Raw genomic sequence first — 23,400 nt, 5'->3', positions numbered from 1 at the left:
CAAGGAAATGTGCCATAACATGTAGGGGTACAAGTGGCAGCATTGGAAATGGGGAGGAAGAGAAAGTGCAAGATCCCAATCATCCACTTAGCTCTACTACATGTAAAGACCACCATAAATTTAGGAAGATATTAGAATGTAAAAAGAGGAGAGCATCATGGATCATGATTACCATCGATATTTTGAGGTAATTACCACTATTTTTGGCTAGGTGCTAGAAAATATTCACCCTAAAAGTCAATATGATCAATACCTTCACGCGATTGACCTTTATTGGCAACTCAAATTGATTATGGGTAAAGTCCTCCTAGAGAGTAGTGATGCGAAAGATGATATTTTGCTAGCAATGGATGAGCTCTAACTTCAATTTAGAGAAATATACAAGCACTTGGTGAGGATATAGACTATCATACTACATAGGAAGGAGTCAATTCCACCTCATAGGCACATGGATCATGTTCCTACTAAAGCCTCGACCTCCTCTTAAAACTCTGAATGATAGGGGCTACATTTTGTATTTGGTTTCTTAGTGGGACTTCTTTTATGATAGTTATTACTATGGTTATAATTGGTAGATTTAGTGACTAGATGTTAGCTTATGGTCATCGTTTACTAAAAACTTTCAAGATAATATGCCTTGGTTCTATTTAGCTTTTTTGAAATTTCACTATACTCACGGATATTTTAGACTTAAGCCCTACTATTTCATGCATGTTCTAGTTCCCCTAAAGATAGATGAAAGGAAAAGAGAAAGTTATAATTCTCTTTAGATAATAAAAATTTTTAGCGCTCTCTCTCTCAATATATATATATGAATTAAGAAAAAACATTTATATAAATAATTAATAATTTTAGAATTACAATTTTGATATTTAAAAAGTGATATTTCAGTGTTTTCTATATAACTTAAATTTATATCACCACAAAGAATTTATTCTAAAATATTTTCATCAATATCTAATATGGTTGAAATAAAATTTATATATCAAAATAATAACAATGAAAAAATATTTACCCTTTTAACTATCTTAAAAAACAAGTTGGTACTAAAAAATGTGTTAATGATACATTCATACTATAAGATGTTACTAAATGATCATCATTTAACTAAATAATAAAAAGTGTAAATAAAATATCTTATCTTCATTTAATTAAATAATAAGATGATGTTATATTTTGAAATGTAAAATTTATATATAAAAATTATAACACTGAGAAAATATTCACCATTTTAACTATCTTAAAAAACAAGCCAATACTGAAAGAAAATGTGTTAAAGATACATTCATATTATAAAATGTAAGTAAATGATCATCATTTAACTAAGTAATAAAGGGTGTAAATAAAATATCTTATCTTCATTTAATTAAATAATAAGATGATGTTACATTTTAAAATGTACCATATTTTAAAAAACACATTGAAATTTAAATTAAATTACAAATCTGTAATTTTAGCAAACATTGTGAATGAAATCTAAACACTTTTAATGAAATTTATAACGTTTTGACTGGCTGATTTTTAGAAATATTTGAATGCAATCAAAGTTATTACATAGGTCAAATGTTTAACATATTTCAGGAATGTAATGTATCTCTATAATAACTTAACATTGATTTTTTAGTAGCAAGAATCAAATATAATATATATGCATTATGGAAATTATAGATCCATACAATTGCCTGCTTTTCATGAGTAAATTTAGATTACTAATAGTCAAAATTATAATAATTATGGAGTCAACTTAACCTAATGTTTGGGGAATTATTGTTTCATGGTGACATGTCACTTAAATTTATTAGGTTGCTATGATTATTGCTTCATTGGATTACTCTTAGACCTTGTGCTCTAATCGAAGCCAGACCCAAATCTTTCTCGAAACTTCATCTATGTACAGTTGTCTCGCAAAAAACTTGACACATACAAAGGTTTCTAATCAACGGTCTTGATGGACTAAGGTTAGATCGATGGTTCAGATTGAGTGAGATAAATTAGAGAGTAATCGTCCCCTATGTGGGCGCCGCAGGAGGTCATTCGGTTGTTTCACTATGGAGGAGAATCCCTACAACTCCTTAGACCAAGGTTTCCTTTCGGAACACTTTTCATAGTCTCCCTTTCTCCATGGCTCTTTGCCAAAAGGTACGCTCCTAGTTTTTGTTTCGAGGTTGACAATGCTTGAGTTTTTCCCATTCTAGAGTTGATTTTTTGTAATTATTCCCAGGTTCTACACTTGATATGATTGGTCTCTTAGGGCTCAATATCCCTTTGGATTCAAACCGTTGTTCACTTATAGCCTTTCTTGGAGGCAAAACTTGTTGTAAAGGCGGAAGAGACAAAACATGAATTCACACATAAAACACACGATGCTGCTCTTCTATTGATCGCACAAAACATGATTCTTCTAATGAACCGAGTGAAGGTTATTTAACCTTTTTCAACTAGCAACATGCCTAAAATATCTTGACATGCAACCACATGAAATCACACACTAAAATCCGTCTATCACTTAACTCAACCTAACTCAACATTTCAACAGTCAACCCTCAACACTTAGTTAACTTTAATTTTAGCTAACTCCACATGCAGGAGTAATTACAATTTCTAACACTTTGCCTTAATTATGACCACATGACTCAACATAACTTAACTCGATTATCACTCAAACATGCCTGTTGGTCTATGTCTCAACTAGGCTTATAATGACTCAAGAATTTTACTATTTTGCATTTTCTTTTTCTCTTCTTCCAAGATCTATATCCTCGAAATTGCTTCATTCTCTTTTGAAATTTCTTGATGTAGACTTTATTCACTTGTTGTTGCTGCAAATTTTCTTTGACTTTTCTTGAATTTGTGCTAAAACACAATTTGATCTTGTCTACAGTTCAAATATCCGTTCAACCATGGACTGATGCCAAAACATTGCATCTTCAAATTTTCTTATTTTCTTTGTTTCTTGCGCTTCATATTCCTAGTTTTCTTTCTACCATATTTATTGATAGAAAAATATTATCTCTTCTTGACTCCATTGCTGAAAAATGGTTTCAATGCATTCATCTTTGTCTTCAGAAACATCCATATCATTTTCACTTTCATCATCAGGTACTATCGTTTTATTCTTGTAATATGCATCAAATTTATTAATAACCTTGCTTTCAACTTCTTCTCCCATGCTATTTTGAACAACTGCATATTCAAAAACAATGTTAAAAACATCTCTAATATGACTCTCTTCAGTGAGATCTTACTGATTTACATCTATTTTCTTTTCAACTGCATGGAGGTTGTCTTCCATTGTTATGTTGTTAGTGGATATTCTCATAAAAGATTCTTCAATGACTTGATCATGTTCTTGATCATCAACTAATGCTAGATGAAATACTGCTTCATGAGCAGTTCCAACTACTTCATATCTTGTTGCTACTGTGGCAACTTCAACCTTCAATGTTTCATCGAACTTTGTGCTTACCATATTTCCATAATCAGTCTCTGTTTAAAAAACGAAACCACATATCATCAATTTAATTTTCATCTTTGCTATGGTGGGATATTCGAGCATGCGTGTGCTCATTGTCAATTTCATTGACAATTTCAACTTCACCAAATCCATCGGCTACGTTTGGATTCATATCTCACTTTGCAATCATCATCCACATGTGTCTCATCATAGTGGGATTCACAATAATATGCATCTCACGTTACAGTGGAGTCCTTGAGCATTTATTTTATCTTACTCTTTTTTGCACACAGAGGCTCCTGCTTCTCTCTCTGCAATCTTGGTTGCATCTTCTTCATCCATATGCATGCTTGCATAATGGATTTCAATTTTATGGTCTTGACAACCATCATCCACTTTTAAGTGGGTTTCTCCAAGCTCTGATTTCCTCTCAGAGTCTTGCTCATATACTCTCATATCTATGGCTGACTTCTTTGTTTGTAACATAACCTGATGTTGCATGTCACCCCCCCTTGCACCAAACTCTGCTCCCAGGAACTTCCATACTTCCTTGGAAGTTGTAGCTTTTCCTACCTTACACAAACACTTCTCATCCAATGCTTGTTTTATAAAATTCAATGCTAAAACATCACATATTGCATCATATGGGTTATTAGACCCATACTCAATTAACACTTTAACTCTAAGAAAATTTAACATCTTGATAACCCAATGATAAAAATATTTACGTGTAAACATAGGAGATAGTAGCATATCAAAGTTACAACAATCACCCTTGATTTCTTCTTTATCTTTTGCTAGACTTATCAGTACCTTGGCTACAACCTGAACTTCTCTAACCATTGCAACAATCTCTACCTCTTCTTTTCAATTTCTTTTCTTCATATGTTTTAGTTGTGCTTTGTGACCCATGGCTGTGGTTATTCCTCTGTTTTATAGTTTATTTCCTATTGCATGAGGCTATCTTCCATATCGCCCCCGAAAAAAAATATGATTTTTGATATGCAGCCCCCTAAGGCACAATCTTCACTCAAAACACTATCATACTTAACAAAAAAAAACAAAATATTTTACAGATAAACGAGATTTTGCATAGCCCTAAATTCTCATACCAATAAAAACTCTTTTCTTTTTTTATTCTCTTAAAAAAACTTCTTTATAATCTCTCCCCAAAAACACTTTAGAAAATCCCCAAAAAGTCTTTTATAAACCTTTATGCTCAACTTTCCACTCTTTATAAATAACTCACATTATATAAAATACCTTGAACACTATATGAAAAGCTTTACCACATGACTCCAACAAAATTTCTTGAGTCTACTCTAACCACTTGAGTCAAATTTTCGTACCCTTCTATCAAACCCGTTTATGGCTCCTTACAATAAAAATAATTCTTAATTAAAAAACTTCTCAATAAAAAAACCCACATGACTCCTTGACTTTGGATTATGTAAACGGATTTTGAGTCTGGCCCACGTGACCTTCAAAAAGTATGACCAACAATAAAAATAGATAATTTCTCGTAGAGTTGTTTACCGATTGAGCTTGGCCTTTTCGCTGTATGGCCACGGTAACGCGGCTCTTGGATTCTTTTTTATTTTGATTGGATTCAAAGCAGCGGCAACCACGGTCAGCGGAATCGGAGGCGGAAGCGGCGACGAAATCACTTTTGCTTCAATAAAAAATATTTTAACATTCGGCTTGATGCGTTGAGGCTGCGGCCATCACTCTGTTCAAATATAAAAAAAAATGCCATAAGCTACAGCGTATCGCTCCGCAGTGGTTTTTTTTTTTTCTCGGCTTAATCGGTTAGACACTAAAGCTCTGCACGCTACGGCTGAATGCTCTTTAGATTTGAGCTTTTATCGTAGGTTCTGATACCAATTTGTTGTAAAAGTGGAAGAAACAAAATATCAATTCACAGTACAAGCCATTACTATTTTATTGATTACATAAAATATGATTCTTATAATAGACATCCAGTGAAGAGTATTTAACCCTTTCCAATTAGATACTTGCCTAAAATATTTTGACATGAAATCACACACTAAAATTTCTCTATGGCTTAACTCAACTTGACTCAACACTCCAACTCTCACTAATCAAACACTTAATTAACTCCAATTTTCTAACTCCACATGCAAGTATAATTACAATTTCTAAGAAAACTATGCTCCAACCTTAGTTAATATAGCCTTGGACTATATATTAATGCAGTAATGGGTAGTTCTTCCGCAGGTAATTTGGTAGTTGATATATATATATATATATATATAAAAAATTCTGATCGAGGGTTTTAATTCTATTTTTTTTTTCCCGGCAGAGATGTGGTCTGATGAAAGAATATAGGGTTTCGCAGAGGTAAGCCTTTTCTCCTAATAAGAAACAATGTTTTTTACGACTCGACGGTTTAGTACAAACCCTAACTATTGTCTGTAGAATGCTTGTTTCCTCTAGGTAATCTCCCGTGCACGCTTCAAGGTTTTTGTTTGTTTTAACGTGAGTAAGTCTGTCGAATTCCCACTGGCTGAGAGTCATGAACAGCTGAATGTTGTACTTAATGTGTATTGCCTGCAGAATGCTTATTTCCTCTAGGTAATCTCCAGTGCACGCTTTAAAGTTTTTGTTTGTTTGAACGTGAGTAAGTCTGTCGAATTCCCACTGGCTGTAGTCATGAACAACTGAATGTTCTACTTTAATGTGTATAATTTTTGTAACTTCATGGAAAACAATTCTAGATTGGATAATAGATGAACTCCTTCATAATTTTCTGTTCTGTATGGACATGGCTTCTAAGCTTAATATACGAAGTTTCTTCCTTCTTGTTATATGATTCTATGGAACAATTGAAATTGCATGTTGTATTTTCTATTTGTTTATATACTACAACATATAGTGTAGTATAGTTTGGAAAAACTATTGGGGCCGAGTATCACTCTACAAGCAACACGGATTTTCGGGTACGGAATAGTAATAAATAATTAATCAATACATGTATATCAAAAAACACTTTTTCATTCTTCCGAGGACTTACCTTTAATTCTGTGCTTTTATTTATTTTCTTATAGTTTTAAAGTGTTTTTATTTACTTCTTGGTCGCAGTGTCAATGTATTGGTCTAAAGAGAATCTATAGAGGAATGAGACTGTACCAAGGGTTGCTGATGACTCAGTCTGGCCCCAGGAACTAAACCAATATTCTCACATAATTAAATTGCCATTCTGCACATGCTTATTTCAAAATACAATAGTTTACCCTAGTATTTTGTAGTATAAGTTCGTAAAACTAATAGCAAGGTCTCCTTCCGGGCTGTCAAACTGATTGACCTGGCTTGGAGGCTCCACACTGAATAGTTAACCAAATTAACTCTGCTGCCGGCATTTTCTGTAAAACTAACCATTCCTATGGCTAAGAGATTTATCATTCTGTTCTCCAACAGACTAGAAAACATTTCCTACGAATCAAACCAATATTGCTCTAGACTATTTACCATAACTCCTTACCAAAACTATATAATTAAACAATACTTCTATGTTCTTGTTTTGCTGCACAGGGAAAGAGATGTTCCTTCCTAGTCTCCCTGTCACGCCCCCAAGCCTACGGTAACTTTTTTTCCGTGCCCGGCAGGGTGCGGCACCACCGTGTACGTTCTTTTCGTTAATACTAGTACATATGGACTACGCCTTAACCGATATAAACATGCCTTAACCGTTATCTTATAACCATGTGAAAGCATTAATCTTCATAATTCATCATAAACCATTCTTAACAATTCATATGCAATTAAACCGAACAACAATTGCAAACAACCATGTAGAATGGGAGGGGCAACTCCCGAACGAGTCCGCCCAATAATCAATATATTATGAACCTTCAATAATACATCAATGTACAAGTGTGCCGGGCAAAGTCCTCGGCCAACACTTAGAAACTTTTACAATATTACAACAAGGCATGAGAAGCCTTAAACATACACCATTATGTACCTTTGTCCAGGAGCGGGTCCCCACACGGGTCACCAAGACACTCCTCCAAATCCTACACAAGACCGTGTATAAAACCTTCCTCAACCGTGAGAAGTCTTCACATAACCCAATCCAAATATGCGAGCTTCCTTAATCTTCATGCGCATGAGGAATGCGCATATCCTTCTTAAGACCTCGCACTTTTCTTGTCTCTTATGCGAAGAGCACTTGAGCGAATTGTGATGATGAAATGAGCTCCATCTCTCATCGATATATATACGTCCTCTTCCATGTATGTTAAGGGGTGCACCACTCATGGCCGACCCCACTAAGTTACATAAAGCCCACGTATTATATGTATTATATTATATTTTATTATGTTTAACCACACATATTCGTATATGTGTGTACACACCTCCATATAATATGTTTTATGTGCTTATTCGTTGCCCAAATGAGCCCAAAGCCTTCGTGCTCATACGTACTCCATTGCGGGTTTATGGAAGGGTGTCTAGCCTTAAGGCTGACCCCTATAACTCGTCACATACGCCCACAACCTCCGTAATAACGTCTCGGCTTCACTCCTTTTGGCAACGCATATAAACCGGACTCAACACTTAGTTTATTTCCCAAGTGTCAATCTTTCGTCACAAGCTCTCGTCGCATTGTGTCGACCTCCTGTCGCACTGCAACCGCGGCTTGCTGTTTCGTCGCATGGCAACCGCAGTCCACTCGCTGTAATGTCGCACCCGGCGCGCCATTTCGTCGCACGCTGCCCGCTACCTTTTGCTGTACGTCGCATTCGCCCATCCGTCGTATGTTGCTACCCATCGTGTAGCAGGGCGCGCGCCCATGGGTCACCCGCCCATTGCCGGGTCCGCCCATCGTCGGGTCCGCCCATTGTTGGGTCCGCCCAAGTGTCGGAGGTTCGCCCATCTTCTCGTCGTCGTGTCAAAACGCACCCGCTGTCATGCACGAGGGCGCCCGCCCATCGTGCACGCCTGCCTGAGACTCGAGGGCGTCGCACTCCCCTCCACCTGAAGTCGTTGTCGTCCTCGACAACATACCATCTCAGTAGCTCTCCACCAAGTCATCTCCATGTGCAAACTGCCCATGTATAAGTGCTACACATCCTGGTCATGTGTCAACACCCTTAATCCATGCTCAGGTCCATGAAAACTCTCTCCATCACATCTGCAACATGCTGTCCACGAAGTGTTGGTGTCAATGTACTAAGTCTGCCACATCTACCCCAACATCATCATGTGTGTAAAGTAGTTGAGTCTTGGCTCAACCCATGCCCAAGTGCTGCCACCAAGGCATCATCATCATCATCGTGACCCCATCACCTCAAAATGTCTCATCGATCCTCCTCATCAAGTCACTCTTCCAAGTCATGTCCCATGCATGTACTTTGGAAGTATGCATCCCATACTGCATCAAAGTCATCTGACCTCAGCTCCTCAATGCATCAGACCTCTAAGTCCACCATATATGATGTCCCAAAAGTCACAACAATCTCATGTTATCATGAGCTCCTCCACCAAAGGTCCACCAAGACTATCTCTTGGTCTCGGTCATGAGAAGTCCATCTAAGCATCGTCATCACGAGTTCCTTCCATCACAGCTCCTCCACCAAGGTGTCCATCAAGACTATCTCTCGGTCTCGGCCATGAGAAGTCCACCCAAAGGTGTGCCCTTCAACCTGTCCATGAGTCATGCCGGGCACTTAGCCATGTGGCTAAAGCATGACCCAAGTCATCCACAACGATCATCAAGTTCCACCCTTGTCTTGGGGTCTTGCACCTTCCATCTCAAGGTAGCAAGCAACCTCAACAAGTCCCTCAGCAGGTAACAACCCTTGCTTCACCATACGAGGTTCCATCTTAGTCATCCATGGCACGATCCTCCATAGCATAGGCAAACTGATTTTGCCTTCCACTGCACACGGTCCATCTACCAAATGTTCAAATGAAACACAAGTATCCATACTTACTTTATCAATATGAGGCTCCTCCATATGAGTGACCTCACCCATCCATGTCGATAAGCTGCACGATCCTGGTTCAACTTGATCACTTTCAAGTTCTGCCTCCATCGTAGTCATGTCCACAACATCTTCATCTATTACGGCTTCTTCTTCCTTGATAGTACCATCTGCAACATCACCTTGCTCCATTGTCCAACCAAGTTGAAGAAGCTTGTCCTCAACACCCTTTTCCAAGGCTTCAAGTTCTTCACGGATTCGGGGTCTCTCTTCCTTCATCTTCTTCAACCTTTCCAAGGTAAGTAAGAGCTTCCTTCCACCTTCTCCCAAACTTGCCATGCCTTGTACCTTGTCATCATGTGATTCTTCCATGTCCATCCATGCTGCCAAACTGTATGACCCTGGTTCAACTTGATTAAACTCAAGTTCGGCCTCCATCATATCCTCATCATCACATGGTCCTTCCATATGAGTATCTTCATCTGTCCATGTCCATGAGCTACATGATTCGGGCTTAGCTTGATCATCTTCAAGTCTAACCTCCATCATAGTTAAGTCTTCAACATCTTCGGCCATCATGACTTCCTCTTCCCGGTCTGCAACTTCATCTGGTTCCATTGCCTGATCGATTTGAAGAAGTCCTTCTCGTCCAAGCATCACATCAATGCCATCTGTATTTATCACCACGAAGTCCAGCTGACCTCTACATCTTTCCAACTGTACAGGTACATCTCGTATCAAGCCTACTGCCAAATTCCACGAGGTTATCTCCCAGTTCTCCATAGTAGATATCAGCCCCACTTCTTCTACTAACCATGCCGATATGAGGTTATATGAGCCACCCGTGTTTGCCAATGCTTGAACATCTTTGCCACAAATCTTCAAGGTTACAAAACCTCGGTTGTTCTCCATACCTTATCTTTACCTGTCAACTGCCACGAGCAACCTTGCTCACCAGCTCCGACCGAGCTCTGATACCACCTTTACTTCGGTAAAGGTGTGTAGCAGCTTCAACACCTGAACGAGCAACCCTGCTCTGATACCACCTGTCACGCCCCAAGCCTACGGTAACTTTTTTTCCGTGCCCGGCAGGGTGCGGCACTACCGTGTACGTTCTTTTCGTTAATACTAGTACATATGGACTACGCCTTAACCAATATAAACATGCCTTAACCGTTATCTTATAACCATGTGAAAGCATTAATCTTCATAATTCATCATAAACCATTCTTAACAATTCATATGCAATTAAACCGAACAACAATTGCAAACAACCATGTAGAATGGGAGGGGCAACTCCCGAACGAGTCCGCCCAATAATCAATATATTATGAACCTTCAATAATACATCAATGTACAAGTGTGCCGGGCAAAGTCCTCGGCCAACACTTAAAAACTTTTACAATATTGCAACAAGACATGAGAAGCCTTAAACATACACCATTATGTACCTTTGTCCAGGAGCAGGTCCCCACACGGGTCACCAAGACACTCCTCCAAATCCTACACAAGACCGTGTATAAAACCTTCCTCAACCGTGAGAAGTCTTCACATAACCCAATCCAAATATGCGAGCTTCCTTAATCTTCATGCGCATATCCCTCTTAAGACCTCGCACTTTTCTTGTCCCTTATGCGAAGAGCACTTGAGCGAAGTGTGATGATGAAATGAGCTCCATCTCTCATCGATATATATACGTTCTCTTCCATGTATGTTAAGGGGGTGCACCACTCATGGCCGACCCCACTAAGTTACATAAAGCCCACGTATTATATGTATTATATTATATTTTATTATGTTTAACCACACATATTCGTATATGTGTGTACACACCTCCATATAATATGTTTTATGTGCTTATTCGTTGCCCAAATGAGCCCAAAGCCTTCGTGCTCATACGTACTCCATTGCGGGTTTATGGAAGGGTGTCTAGCCTTAAGGCTGACCCCTATAACTCGTCACATACGCCCACAACCTCCGTAATAACGTCTCGGCTTCACTCCTTTTGGCAACGCATATAAACCGGACTCAACACTTAGTTTATTTCCCAAGTGTCAATTCGTCGCATTGTGTCGACCTCCTGTCGCATTGCAACCGCGGCTTGTTGTTTCGTCGCATGGCAACCGCAGTCCACTCGCTGTAATGTCGCACTCGGCTCGCCATTTCGTCGCACGCTGCCCGCTACCTTTTGCTGTACGTCGCATTCGCCCATCCATCGTACGCTGCTACCCATCGTGTAGCAGGGCGCGCGCCCATGGGTCCCCCGCCCATTGCCGGGTCCGTCCATCGTTAGGTCCGCCCAAGTGTCGGAGGTTCGCCCATCTGCTCGTCGTCGTGTCAAAACGCACCCGCTATCGTGCACGAGGGCGCCCGCCCATCTTACACGCCTGCCCGAGACTCGAGGGCGTCACACTCCCCCTCCCCACCGAGCGTCTTCCTCCCTAGCCAGCTGCACATTCCATTGAGTTAGTCCAAAGATTTCATACTCAGCACAAAGCTTTACACGGAGTTCCACTGAGTGTATGAGTTGAAGAATCCCGTGTTGTATTGAGATTCCTTACCAAAACTCTTCAATAGAATCTCTTCTCAAATAACCTCAAGTTCGTCTAACCCTAGTGGTTTCCCTTTCTCTTCTTTTTAGAGAATATGCTCCCAAGGGAAATTTGGGTAGGTAGAAGCTTTGCCCCTCTAACCTGTAAACTTCCTCCACATCACTTTCCAAGTAACTTTTACTTAAATTTAACAAATTAACAAACATTTATATTTTCGTGTACATATTTGGCTTCATAAAGCGTACTACTAAAATTTACCAACAATAATTAAATATTTACAAGTTTTTCCCAAGGTTTTCACCCGGGAGTATTACAATGAATTTCTTAATCTTAAAATTTATAAGAAAAGGAAAAACAAATATCAATACATGTTTATTAGGTTAATAATATTGCTGGAATATTTTCTGAATTATAGTTTATATTATATATATATATATAATAATAAATAAAAACTTATAATAAATATTATAATATGTTTTTTTAATGTAATAGTATAATGTGTTTTATCATATATTCTTTTTCAGTTCCATATCATATTATTTTAAAAATATATTTTTCGTTGTGTATTTATTTTTAGAATAAATACTTCATATTGCATCAAAACACTGAAGTGCACATACAATTATAGAGCCCATGACTTCACTGTTCTCGTTCGAGAAAGACTACCAACATCAAAAGAAAAAAAACATAGATGTTCTCCACTGGACCAGAAAAGAAAAAAAACATAGATGTTCTCCACTGGACCAGAAAAGTGAACGTGCAGGTACCATTAAACATCAACCATATCAGAGAAGCACAACAGAGGAATCGCCATACTAGAATCAGACGAAAAGCAATTTAAAACTCAAAATTTGTTGAGCGTAACATCATCATGAAAGCGACAGACCAGCTCCCATCAACAATTGTGTAGAATGTCAACAAATTTGAGCATGAAACTGTGCAGCCATAAACCAAGAATTCCTTCAGTATCCGTTGCTGGGGCAATAGAGAAACCACATATAACCAGCAGTGTTGATTTTTTTTTTCCAAGTTACTTGCAAATTTTATTATGAATTAAAAAAGCAGAAGTACCTTTAACAATATAAATGAGATACTAATTGAAACTTCGATTAGGATTTACTTTCGGTTTGGATTTACACATCTTTCCCCGTAAGAGAGGAGAGAAGAGCAGGTGAAATAACAATGCAAGGTCACTTGATTTTATCAAATTTTCACTCTATTATATCCAATGGCTTTCGGGTGAGTGGAATGGCATTGATGATCGTTCATAGGAAGGCAATTTTTAATCTAAATGATCATGTATATATTTAGCAACGCTTTATCAATTCGAAGTTGTTGTAATTGCGCTAGTCCTATTTCGAATCTACATCGCAAAGCAATTGAAAGAAATACTGAAATCTCCACCATGTGCATATAATTAAACGTAAGTTCATAGAAACTTTGGAAATATGACTGCAAATATAAATGTGAGATTACATGAAACTGACGAGCTGTAAGTTGGATCCACCGGCTTGTAAGTCAAACCATTTTTTACTACAACTAATAGGTGAAGGTAAAGATGGAGATCACCTGCATCCTGCCAGAAGAAAGCAAAGAAAAGACAGATGCAAAGAGCGCAAATTTTATATGTGCAGAAGCATCTAGAGAAATTACGAACTTATACGATATTGTTACTGAGCAGTGGAATAATATGGCAATCTGACGGGAGTATAGAATTCTGCAGCAACTAAAACGAAGATCCGAACTGTGCCAAATAGGCGAGGCAACCGACGAATGGAGCATTGATATAAGTGGTGGGTTCAGAGTGCGCATAGTCGTTGCGCTCGTCGGAAAAGCGGTCATTGTTGTCGGGTCCTCCAACTACAGCACCGACAAGAATGTTTGGGTTGGGACCATTGCTATACAACGACTGGAAGCCATCATTGCAGGAAATCTTTTGGGGATGGTTGTATATGGAAGGCAACGACGAACCCCTGTGATGTATACGTTCTGGAAAATTGGCGCCGTAGCCCACCATGTATGACATTCCCAGAGGGTTGTCTCCCAGTATATAGTCCACCTGTTAAGAAATATAATTTAGAAGATAACGATCACGAGTAGGCCTAAAAGCACCGTCTGCGCCCCAAAGGCATAAAAAAGCAGTAGTCAGTGATTGTACCTGTCTTTTCGCAAGAGTACGTATCCGGGTTGGAGTAGCTATGATGTTCCCGCATCTCACCACCTGGTTGGAAACGCTCAAGTATTTTGCATAAGTAAAAAGCAGGAAAGTTGTCGACGTCACATATTGCAAATTACTATCACTCATGTCGAAGAGCAGCCCCCCTGCAAAATCTCAAATCAAATAAGTTAGCCTAGACTTTAATCATCTGTCAAACCAAACAAATCTAGTACGCTCACCCGCGGCTAGATAAAACTATAAAATTTTACAAGGTGGATAGTCTAAGTCTGTATTGTTGATTCTCATGAAGATTAACCTGGTGTGTACTGCGCCTGAGAGGATGATGTTCCGGGCAAGAGAGAGCAAATGAAGTTGTCAGCATGGCCCTTGTATTCCTCAAGGGACTTGGAATTTTCTGACAGAACTTCCTGCAAACCGAAGGCAACATTTGGAGTGAGCAATAAGATTGCAAAAACAGATATAATGATGCGTGCTTAATCCAATATAGTTAGGAGCATGACTGTAGTTTGGTGCATAATTTAACCTTAGCCAAAAGAACTCTGGTTCCTGCATGCTTTTCGTCCCAGCTGAATAAATTGACGTTGTCGTCCGCGCCAAAAGTCTGGCCATTTGATTGAATGTAGGTGAGATATGATACACTCCCCGAGGCTTTTTGCAACCATGCTGCACCCCACAGTAATTCGTCCTGCAAGCAAAAGAGTACGATGTCGTGAGGATCATATTATTATTCTCTAATACTTCATATATATTGTCGATAGATAGAGGGAGCACTCACATGATATCCCGAGTAAGAGCAATAGAACGGGCACACTTCCGACTGGAGAGAGTCACTGTAAGCGCCTCTATGTTTATCCGCGAAATCAAATACCTTGTCTCAACAAACAAATAAGACGGTGAGGTGAAATAAAAGATGAGAATTTGAGCTCTTGCAATCGTTGTTATTATACCTGCGTTGCAGTTTGAAGGAGAAGCTGAGAATAAGTACGGTCCGTTGTGCTGAATACCATGGACGCAGCTGCAAGAGCTGCAGCAGTTTCTGCGGCAACGTCAGAGCCTGGATGTTCAGCATCTATTTTGTAGACATTGCGAGGTGTGTCCATGTCTTCGGGCCTCTCCCAGCACTTGTGATCCATATTCGGATCGGCTACCTGTACTTTTATTCACCATTCATCATGTGTAAATATGTGTATATCCAGGATTCCATAATACATTCTGCAGTGTCTATCAATATCTACATGATTCCATAGTACATGCTACAGTGTGTGTCAATATATCCATAATATACACAGATAAACACCGCACGGGCTCCTCTCTTTGTATGTTTGTACCGTAAAAAAAATATCTGCATTACCTGCACGTAAAGAACACCGGGATGTGCAGCGGCTTTAAGTAGGTAATCTGTGGCCCAACGGATGGCAGTTTTTGCATGGTCGAGGTCATCTCCCATGTACTCTCCGAATTCCAAAACGCTCCATGACAGCAAGGTAGTCGTGAAAGCCATTGGGAAACCGAACTTCACATTGTCTCCTGCGTCGTAATATCCTCCCATCAAATCCACCTGCAATGCAATTTAATATGAAATCAAATGTTAAACGGAGAAACCATCAATACAGCTCATCCAGATGCCAATATTGAATATAGATTAGAAAGCTGTTCAATGTGTGCAGGTGAAGGGATGACTGAATATACGTTTACTGCAGATCCATCCGAACGGGCGGAATCTCCTCGCCATCTCATCCGCTGGTTGGGAGGAAGCTTGCCAGATCTCTGACCTTCGAAGAAAAGAATGGATTTGGTGAGAGCGTCTTTATAGTTCTGAGACATAGAGGATGCACGTCCCCCATAATATGTATAACGTGCCATATTATTGAACTGAGCGGCGGCTTCTACTCGTGTCGCCATTGCCATCCATAGTAAACCTAAAATGAATGCTAGCAAAGAAGATGCGCAAGCTTCACTCCCCAGCTCCATTTCTCAAGTAACTACAACAGCCACAATGTCAAATGGGTTGCTCCTTTGCTACACATGGGCAGTTATACAGCGGGAAGGAGGAGAAAGGTGAATTTATAGAAATTTGAATGAATAACCTAAGTTCAAGGATTGACGATAAAGTGCAGATATCACTCCGCATATCAAGGAGAAGCAGGAATGTAAATAGGGCCACCCATTGACAAACAATTCCACCGTACGGCCTTTTTCTTTCGAACCGGCGGCTCGGGAACGTGAAAACAAAGAGTGCAGGGTACACCACACTCCCGGAGGCAAAGGCCTCATCTTGGAAATCTGATGAAAAAGCCGTAACTGAGTACATATAACCGTTTGGGACAAATGCACTAAGGCGAAGAACGTAGGATTCACTGTAAGTGGTGCTTTCTTTATTTAGTTGATGTCAAGTGACAAGTTGAAAGATTGTTAACACCGCTGTACTATTGGAAAAAATTGTTCCAAAATGCTTAGGAGTGGAACTGTGAATGAGACTGAGCGTGGAATCTACATCTATGATTATAACATCTATAATCTATAATCATAGATGTAATGTATATGCCCGTCGCCCAATGCATATTCCGGCCCGGCAATACTAATTCGAACCCATATACACCGCTCGTAACACCTATATGAGTTGCGTGATTATATGAGTGACGAGTCACGCAACCTTAATTTTCACCTTCACGTGTAAATTAAAGGACAAGCACTGAAAAAGTCGTTGAATTATGGATGAGCTTAATCTGGGCGCATTTCCTTCCGGACTATTCCATATTAGTCATTAAATATAGCTGACTGAACATTGAATTATGGATGAGCTTAATCTAGGCGCATTTCTTTCGGAACTGTTCCATAAAGCAAAGTGATATTCGATATAAGCCCCATTAATTGCCATTAACATTGGAATACGGTACACCCTTGACATATGAACAAAACGCCACATATAAAGATACGAAACGCCGGATATAAAGATATGGAGGGTCATTAACAGTGGAATACAATCCATTCTGGAATTAAACATATATATACATTTTCAAATATATAATATTATTTTTAACCATGAATATTTATCTTCATTTTATTACTTTATTAATATTATATATCTAAAAAATCATAAACAAATTCATGTGACAGTTTTTAATACAAGACATGTTTTTTTATTTTCATATGAATAATCGTTACATGAAGTGAGTTATAATTTTTTTGGCATGTGATACTTATAAAGCGTTTTATTAGCTTATAATGTTATCAAAAGGTCTATTAATATATTAGGAATATCCATGGTGAAGTGGAGTAAATCTCTATGGTTAAGAATTTTGTTTTATATTTCTCTATATATATTTAACTTGTATATTATTTTTTTATAATTAATAATAATAAAAAAATAAAATTTCACAATAAAATTATAATCTAATTAGTTTTAATGATTTCTTTTTAATTTTAGCAACCAGAGATGTATAATAAAATAAATATCTCTAATCATTATTATAGATTCATTACTACCCAAGGCCCATTTAAGTTACCTACTTTCTTTTTAGAGTATTCTATAAAATTGAAATCTTGACCATTCAACTTATGATTATAATTATTTATAATTTGAAAAAAAAATCCAAAATATACCAAACCTATTATAGTAATTAACAGTTAACCCTCTTCTATAATTTCAATTCAATTCCAAGTATAACATTTATTAAAAAATAAAAACTTTTTCATTGCTTTGGGTTGTGTTTTTTTGCAATTGAAGAGATTGGGTTTTTTCTTTCAATTGAAGAAATTGTTGATAGATCTCCTCTCAAGCATATAAAGTTATACTTAGGTTTACACCATAAAACCTGTGAGGACCAAATCTCTCTACACAACCATTAGACCACATCCATAAAACAAAAATTAAATTGTTATAAACATATATAAATTAGGTTTTGATAATTGTACCATGAGATCTCACTTGTCTTCAACCACTTTAACTAATACCATGCAGCTGACAATGAGAAAACTTCCTAGTTGACAGAATGCGGGAGAAACGATGGAGTTTATTTCATGAAACGCGGGATGCATGTTTTCAAATGTAAATCAGCGGTCGACTCTTTTGTCTTTTATTTAATTAAAAAAAAAATTAGCTCGGACTCCAGGCCAACCGGGCTTTTTATATTTAGCGAAAATCGTGAAACATGATGGATGCGGTGACGCCCAAAGGATGAAAAATGAAAATGATAGATTGTTCTTTGTTCTTTGGGAGCGGTCAAAGGAATTGAAGGTCAGATGATAAGCATGGGTTTAAATGACACTTGAGCAGTAATTTACGAAATTAGAGCGTGAAAGTGGGAGACAGTAACGAAGATAATCAGCAAATTTTAGGGCACTAAAGAGGGATGGACATGGCTATAGCCGTGCACATGGCTATATTGTTTCTTTGTCAAGCTCATGTTGTGATTTCTATACTTTTGAACCCAAACTTAGCTAAATGTCAACTATATGCGGAGTAGGACGGCACCATGCTTGTCTTGTCTTTAGAATAGGAATGGCGCACACAGATTTTCCAAACATGACAGGATCGTGATAAGTTGAAAATATTATATATATATATATATATATATATATTTTAACGATGAGGCAGATTCTTTCATTTTATTATAGAATTTTTAAATAGACTTTATTATAATATTATGGATCAATATTATGATTTACTAATATCATATATCCAAAAAATCATAACTTATATTTGCATGATGTTTTTTTAATTAATCAATTTAATTAAAAGAAAAGACATAACACAACAACTTTTGAAATAAATCTCAAATTTTGACTTATGGCTACTACTAAGAATGTTTTAAAATACTTTTTGAAAGTTAAATCTCTACCATCCACCTAATAATTATTAATAGTTAAACTAAAATTCTAAAATCTATATTTCAAAATATAAACACCTATCCACTCAATTATTACACTAAACTCTATTCTTATTATATAACAATTATTTATTTGTCAGTCCCAATACAACAATTAAAAATATTTATTTATTTTTAATACCCCTATTAATCAATAAATGAATTTTCTATTACACTTTATATATATATATATATATATATATATGGAGATCCATTCTCACTTTATCATGTGGATTGTTAACTTATAAATACACTATGTTACAATACTATGGGCCAATATCATGATTTACTAATACCACATATCCAAAAGACCATAACTTGTGTATGACATTTTTATTAATTAATTAATTTAATTAAAAGCGCCAGGCATAATTACTTTTAAAATAAATCCCAAATTTTGATATATGGATATTACTAAGAATATTATAAAATATTATTTGGAGGTTAAATTCCTACCATCCACCTAATGATTATTGATAAGTAAATTAAAATTCTAGAAACATTTTTTCAAAATAGAGGTATCTATCCACATAAGTATTTTACTAAAATGTATTCATATTATATAACAGTGATTTATTTGTCAACCCCAACACAACAATTAAATGTCTTTATTTATTTTTTATAGCCCTATTAATCAATAAATGAATTCTCTATGATATTTAGGATATTCATAAGTATTATACATTTTGTGTTTACCAATGGCTTGGAGAATATACCATCCATATTCATTTTTGTGCAAGAATACACCAAATCATTTTTATTTTTTTTTATTCTTTTCTTAGACAAAATGATGCAATGATGTTAAGTTTCAATGCATAATAATTTGGATTATTCCCAATTTCATTGAATCTCATCACTACATCTACATATATTCAAGAATGCCCCTTAGTAAAATTGCTTCACGCTACAAAATACTTTCTAGTCAACTACAATAGAGATAATTAAATAGTTGGTTGTTTATTACTATTACAATGCACAATCTCAAATCCTAAGTAATCTAAGTAATCTCAATTATAATCTAAGTAATCTATTAATTCAATAGTCAAATGAGGGTAGTTGCAAGATAACAATGATCACTCATGATGCTTTAGTGGTAATGCAAACATGGAGAAAACAACAGTATGTTCAATGTTAGAGATAATTATCCAATACATTTGAAAATGGTGAAAACTATGAAATCTAGGAAAATGAATTAGTTTTCTAAATATATAACTTTTATTTATAGGAATTGTTTCTAACTATGTGAATTTTGAGTTTTACTAAAACTCATATGCTATTTTTTATGCAAAATATAATGCATGTCTCCCTTTCCACAACCTTTCAGTACCTAAATGATGGCATCTTGCTATGAAAATTTGTAAAATTATAGACTTGATATTGTTCAGGTGCACAAATATTATTTTAAAATTATAATCTTAATTTTATATTATTTCTAAATTATCAAAGTCATTACATCATTGAAATTACAAGGCATTCAGTTAGTGAAATCTAAAAAGGTCTTAACATTATCAACTAATCATTTTTTTAAAGGTTTAGGTCTCAATGTTGTGTAGTGCACCATATAGTTTTTTTTTTTCAAAAAGTGAAGAAATCCACCATATATTTTACACACATGACTCCATAGATATATATAGCTTCATGGACAACAAATTTATGTACCCTATACAAAAATAATGTCAAAGTACGATTTCTCAATAATTATTGTTTCCATGGTTTTACATCCCAAAGAACCAAATTTGTGATTATGAACAAGTATGCAAACAAAAAAATAGTCATTCATGTAATCTTTCCACAAGTTAAACAATAAATTCAAAAAAATTGTTTGTGCATCCATAACACTAAAAATGCACACGCATTTATAGCGGTAAAGACATGTGTGGATCTTATAGCTAGGAATGAACATGCATTCTTGCTATTCAGAACATGCACACATTTATGCATCTAGGAACTTTAGCACATTGAAAATGGTTGAGGTGGAGTTCAGTGTGACAAGAGATAGGGAGGGATACAGGGGCCAAGGGAGATAAAGAGAGAGGAATAAAGAGAGAGAAGGGAGTGAGTTATAATGGGTGGGTGTCCGAGATGCAAAGAGGAGGAATGAGAAATAATTATTGAGAGTCAAAATGTGAGAGAGTTCTAAGAAGAGGGTTCAGAAGTGAGAGAGGGTGGAGATGGGGGTAGAGAGAGAGAGAGAGAGTTGCGGGAGATATAGGGAGGAAGGTACAAAAGGAGTTGGATGGGGGCTATTGTGAAGGGCGTATTAAATGAGGGATGGAGGGATAGAGAGAAAGGGAGTAGAGAGAATGTATGATTCATTTATGGTGGGAGTGGGGGAGAGAATGAGAGAGAGAGAGGAAGAGTGAGAGATAAGTAGATGATTAGGTGGGATGCGAAAATAGTGACAGAGGCAAAGGGAGTGAGGGAGAGTAAAGAGTAGGATTGTGGGAGGGAGATAGAGATACAATTAGATAGAAGAAAGAATGCGTGAGGGAGACATGGAAAAAAATAGAGATAGAAATTGAGGTGGAAGAGAGAAGGAGAAGGAGGGGGAAATAATGAGAGAGAGGGAGAGAGGGATGAAGGGGGAGAGAATGAGAGAGAGACAGGGAGTGGGGGAGATAGAGAGGGAAGAAGAGAGAGACCGAGGGAGAATAATACACACACATACACACATAAGGGAAAGAGATAGAAAAAGAGAGGGATGGAGAGAGCAGGGGGGGAGCGAGACAAGGTTAAAAGGGGGTCATTATGAGATAGGGATTGAAGGAGCAAAGGGGGTATGGAGAAAGAGAGGAAGGTGGTAGTTAAGGAGGGATGGATAGAAGGGGAGAGGGAGAGTGATGGATACAAATCTTGAGCAAGGAGAGATGGAGAGTGATGGATACAAAGCTTGAGCAAGGAGAGTGGGAGAGATAGAGGGAGGAAGAGAGAGATGTTGAATTTTGTAGCTATGATCGGTCTTCATAATTTATATTTGTATGGCTTGAAATGTATAATGTAATTGTAATACATGTTCCTCATCTCAGTTCATTGATTGTACCTTGAAATAATTATTATAAAATGTGTTCTTCATGTCGGATTCAAAAGATAAAATTTGTAAATTTGAATTTGGAATTTTTGGCTCCAAACTAGTCATGTTGTCCCTCCCTCAAGTCATGTCGGCCCTAGTGATGAGACACGCCTATTTATATAGGAAAAAAACTATATAAAGATCATTCAACCTCCTCCTCAAGGAATCATTTGACCTCACACAAGACAATATAATTTATGAGAATTCAAGCGAAGAAGAAGTGGGATGAAGAAGGATAAAAAGGATGAATTCATCTCTAGTATCTATTTATTTCTCTCTTGATCTCACATGTGTGAATTTCTAGGAAATTTTCGGGCATCCTATTTGGGCAAGTGAGAATTCTAGACAGGTCAAAATCCTGGGGAGGCCGAGTTTATGTGCATATTCTGGGAGGCCGAAATTTGGCCTAGGCAGATTAGAGAGGGTTGGAGTTTAAAGGGAATAAGTTTGAATTGACTTGATTTAATTAGATTGTTGCTTGACTAGGTTTGATCATATCTTGTTGGCCGGTTTGACCTCAAAGTTGACTAGGTGCATTGGATTTATCTTTCGTTGAACTGAAGAATTTCTCCAAAGAAAAAGTTATTTGGTTTTTCCCCAAGTGAGTTTTCCCAAGGTAAATATTATGTTCTTTTTGTGCATTGTGATCTCCATTTTCCTTATGGTTTTGTCATTGAATTTCTAAAGTGTAATTTCTTAATGATAAACTAGAATTATTAAAAGATGCTCTACATCATTAGAAGTAATTATTACAATTGTAGAAATTTGTGCTTTCATCTATTGCACTTGAACACTACTATATATTGAGACAAGTTTCAAAGCCTCTTCGTCTTTCTTGTGATAATCATTTGTAGAAATAATGACGAGAAAAATACTTCACGATATCTCCTTGATATTCTCCTTTTTTTTTGCATCTCCTTGATATTTGAAAGTTTGACGGACATCATTGTTGGAAATCGTGGCATTGGAATTTTGATGGAAACCACCATCGCATCTCATTTAAATACAATATGTTTTTTGTCATCGAAATTATGATTCTTATGAGTGGAAATTACGACGGTCAGGCATGGAAATTTATATGCTTAGGCATGAAAGTTAAGATGTTTAGGGGTTGAAATTATGATGTTCAAGCATCGAAATTGCAGTGTTTTCACATGGAAATTATGATGTCAGAAGGTTCGTCAGAATTCTGATGAACCTATAGATTTAAATAAATTGACAGGATATGAGGATGGTTTAGATGCATCCTTTTTTCATCCATCAGTAGCTAAAATATTCCTAGGTTCGATTAATTGTAGCTTTTATAACCTTACATATAACAAGTAT

The 23,400-nt window shown here is 37.0% G+C and overlaps 1 protein-coding gene across 2 annotated transcripts; it reads right to left on the bottom strand.

The window, feature by feature from the left end:
- Positions 1 to 13,523: 13,523 nt before the first annotated feature.
- LOC149140634 (endoglucanase 1-like) lies at positions 13,524 to 21,678 on the bottom strand. 2 transcript variants are annotated; one of them, XM_089453270.1, is made up of 9 exons: positions 21,632 to 21,678; positions 15,826 to 15,958; positions 15,488 to 15,694; positions 15,084 to 15,284; positions 14,912 to 15,004; positions 14,660 to 14,821; positions 14,432 to 14,543; positions 14,116 to 14,279; positions 13,524 to 14,016 (listed from the first exon to the last, which is right to left on the bottom strand). In XM_089453270.1, the coding sequence occupies exons 1-9, from the start codon at positions 21,676 to 21,678 to the stop codon at positions 13,684 to 13,686; spliced, it is 1,452 nt and encodes a 483-aa protein (XP_089309396.1). In that variant the 3' UTR covers positions 13,524 to 13,683. The 2 variants fall into 2 exon arrangements, with proteins under 2 accessions (XP_089309396.1, XP_089309395.1); XM_089453269.1 differs by lacking the exon at positions 21,632 to 21,678 and having other exon boundaries at positions 15,826 to 16,148.
- Between the last annotated feature and the right edge of the window lie 1,722 nt (positions 21,679 to 23,400).

The sequence above is a fragment of the Pinus tabuliformis genome, chromosome X (genome assembly GCF_031772625.1).
Source record: "Pinus tabuliformis cultivar Carrire ecotype Pingquan chromosome X, CPIR1, whole genome shotgun sequence".
Classification (NCBI taxonomy): domain Eukaryota; kingdom Viridiplantae; phylum Streptophyta; class Pinopsida; order Pinales; family Pinaceae; genus Pinus; species Pinus tabuliformis.
This window is presented reverse-complemented; position numbering and strand designations above follow the sequence as displayed.

Excerpts from the sequence above, each read along its gene's own strand:
- LOC149140634 (XM_089453269.1), bottom strand. The coding sequence starts at position 16,107 with ATGGAGCTGGGGAGTGAAGCTTGCGCATCTTCTTTGCTAGCATTCATT. Across the intron at positions 15,285-15,487 it reads CCGGTGTTCTTTACGTGCAG|GTAGCCGATCCGAATATGGA; the intron begins GTAATGCAGATA and ends ATAAAAGTACAG. Across the intron at positions 15,005-15,083 it reads TCCTTCAAACTGCAACGCAG|GTATTTGATTTCGCGGATAA; the intron begins GTATAATAACAA and ends TGTTGAGACAAG.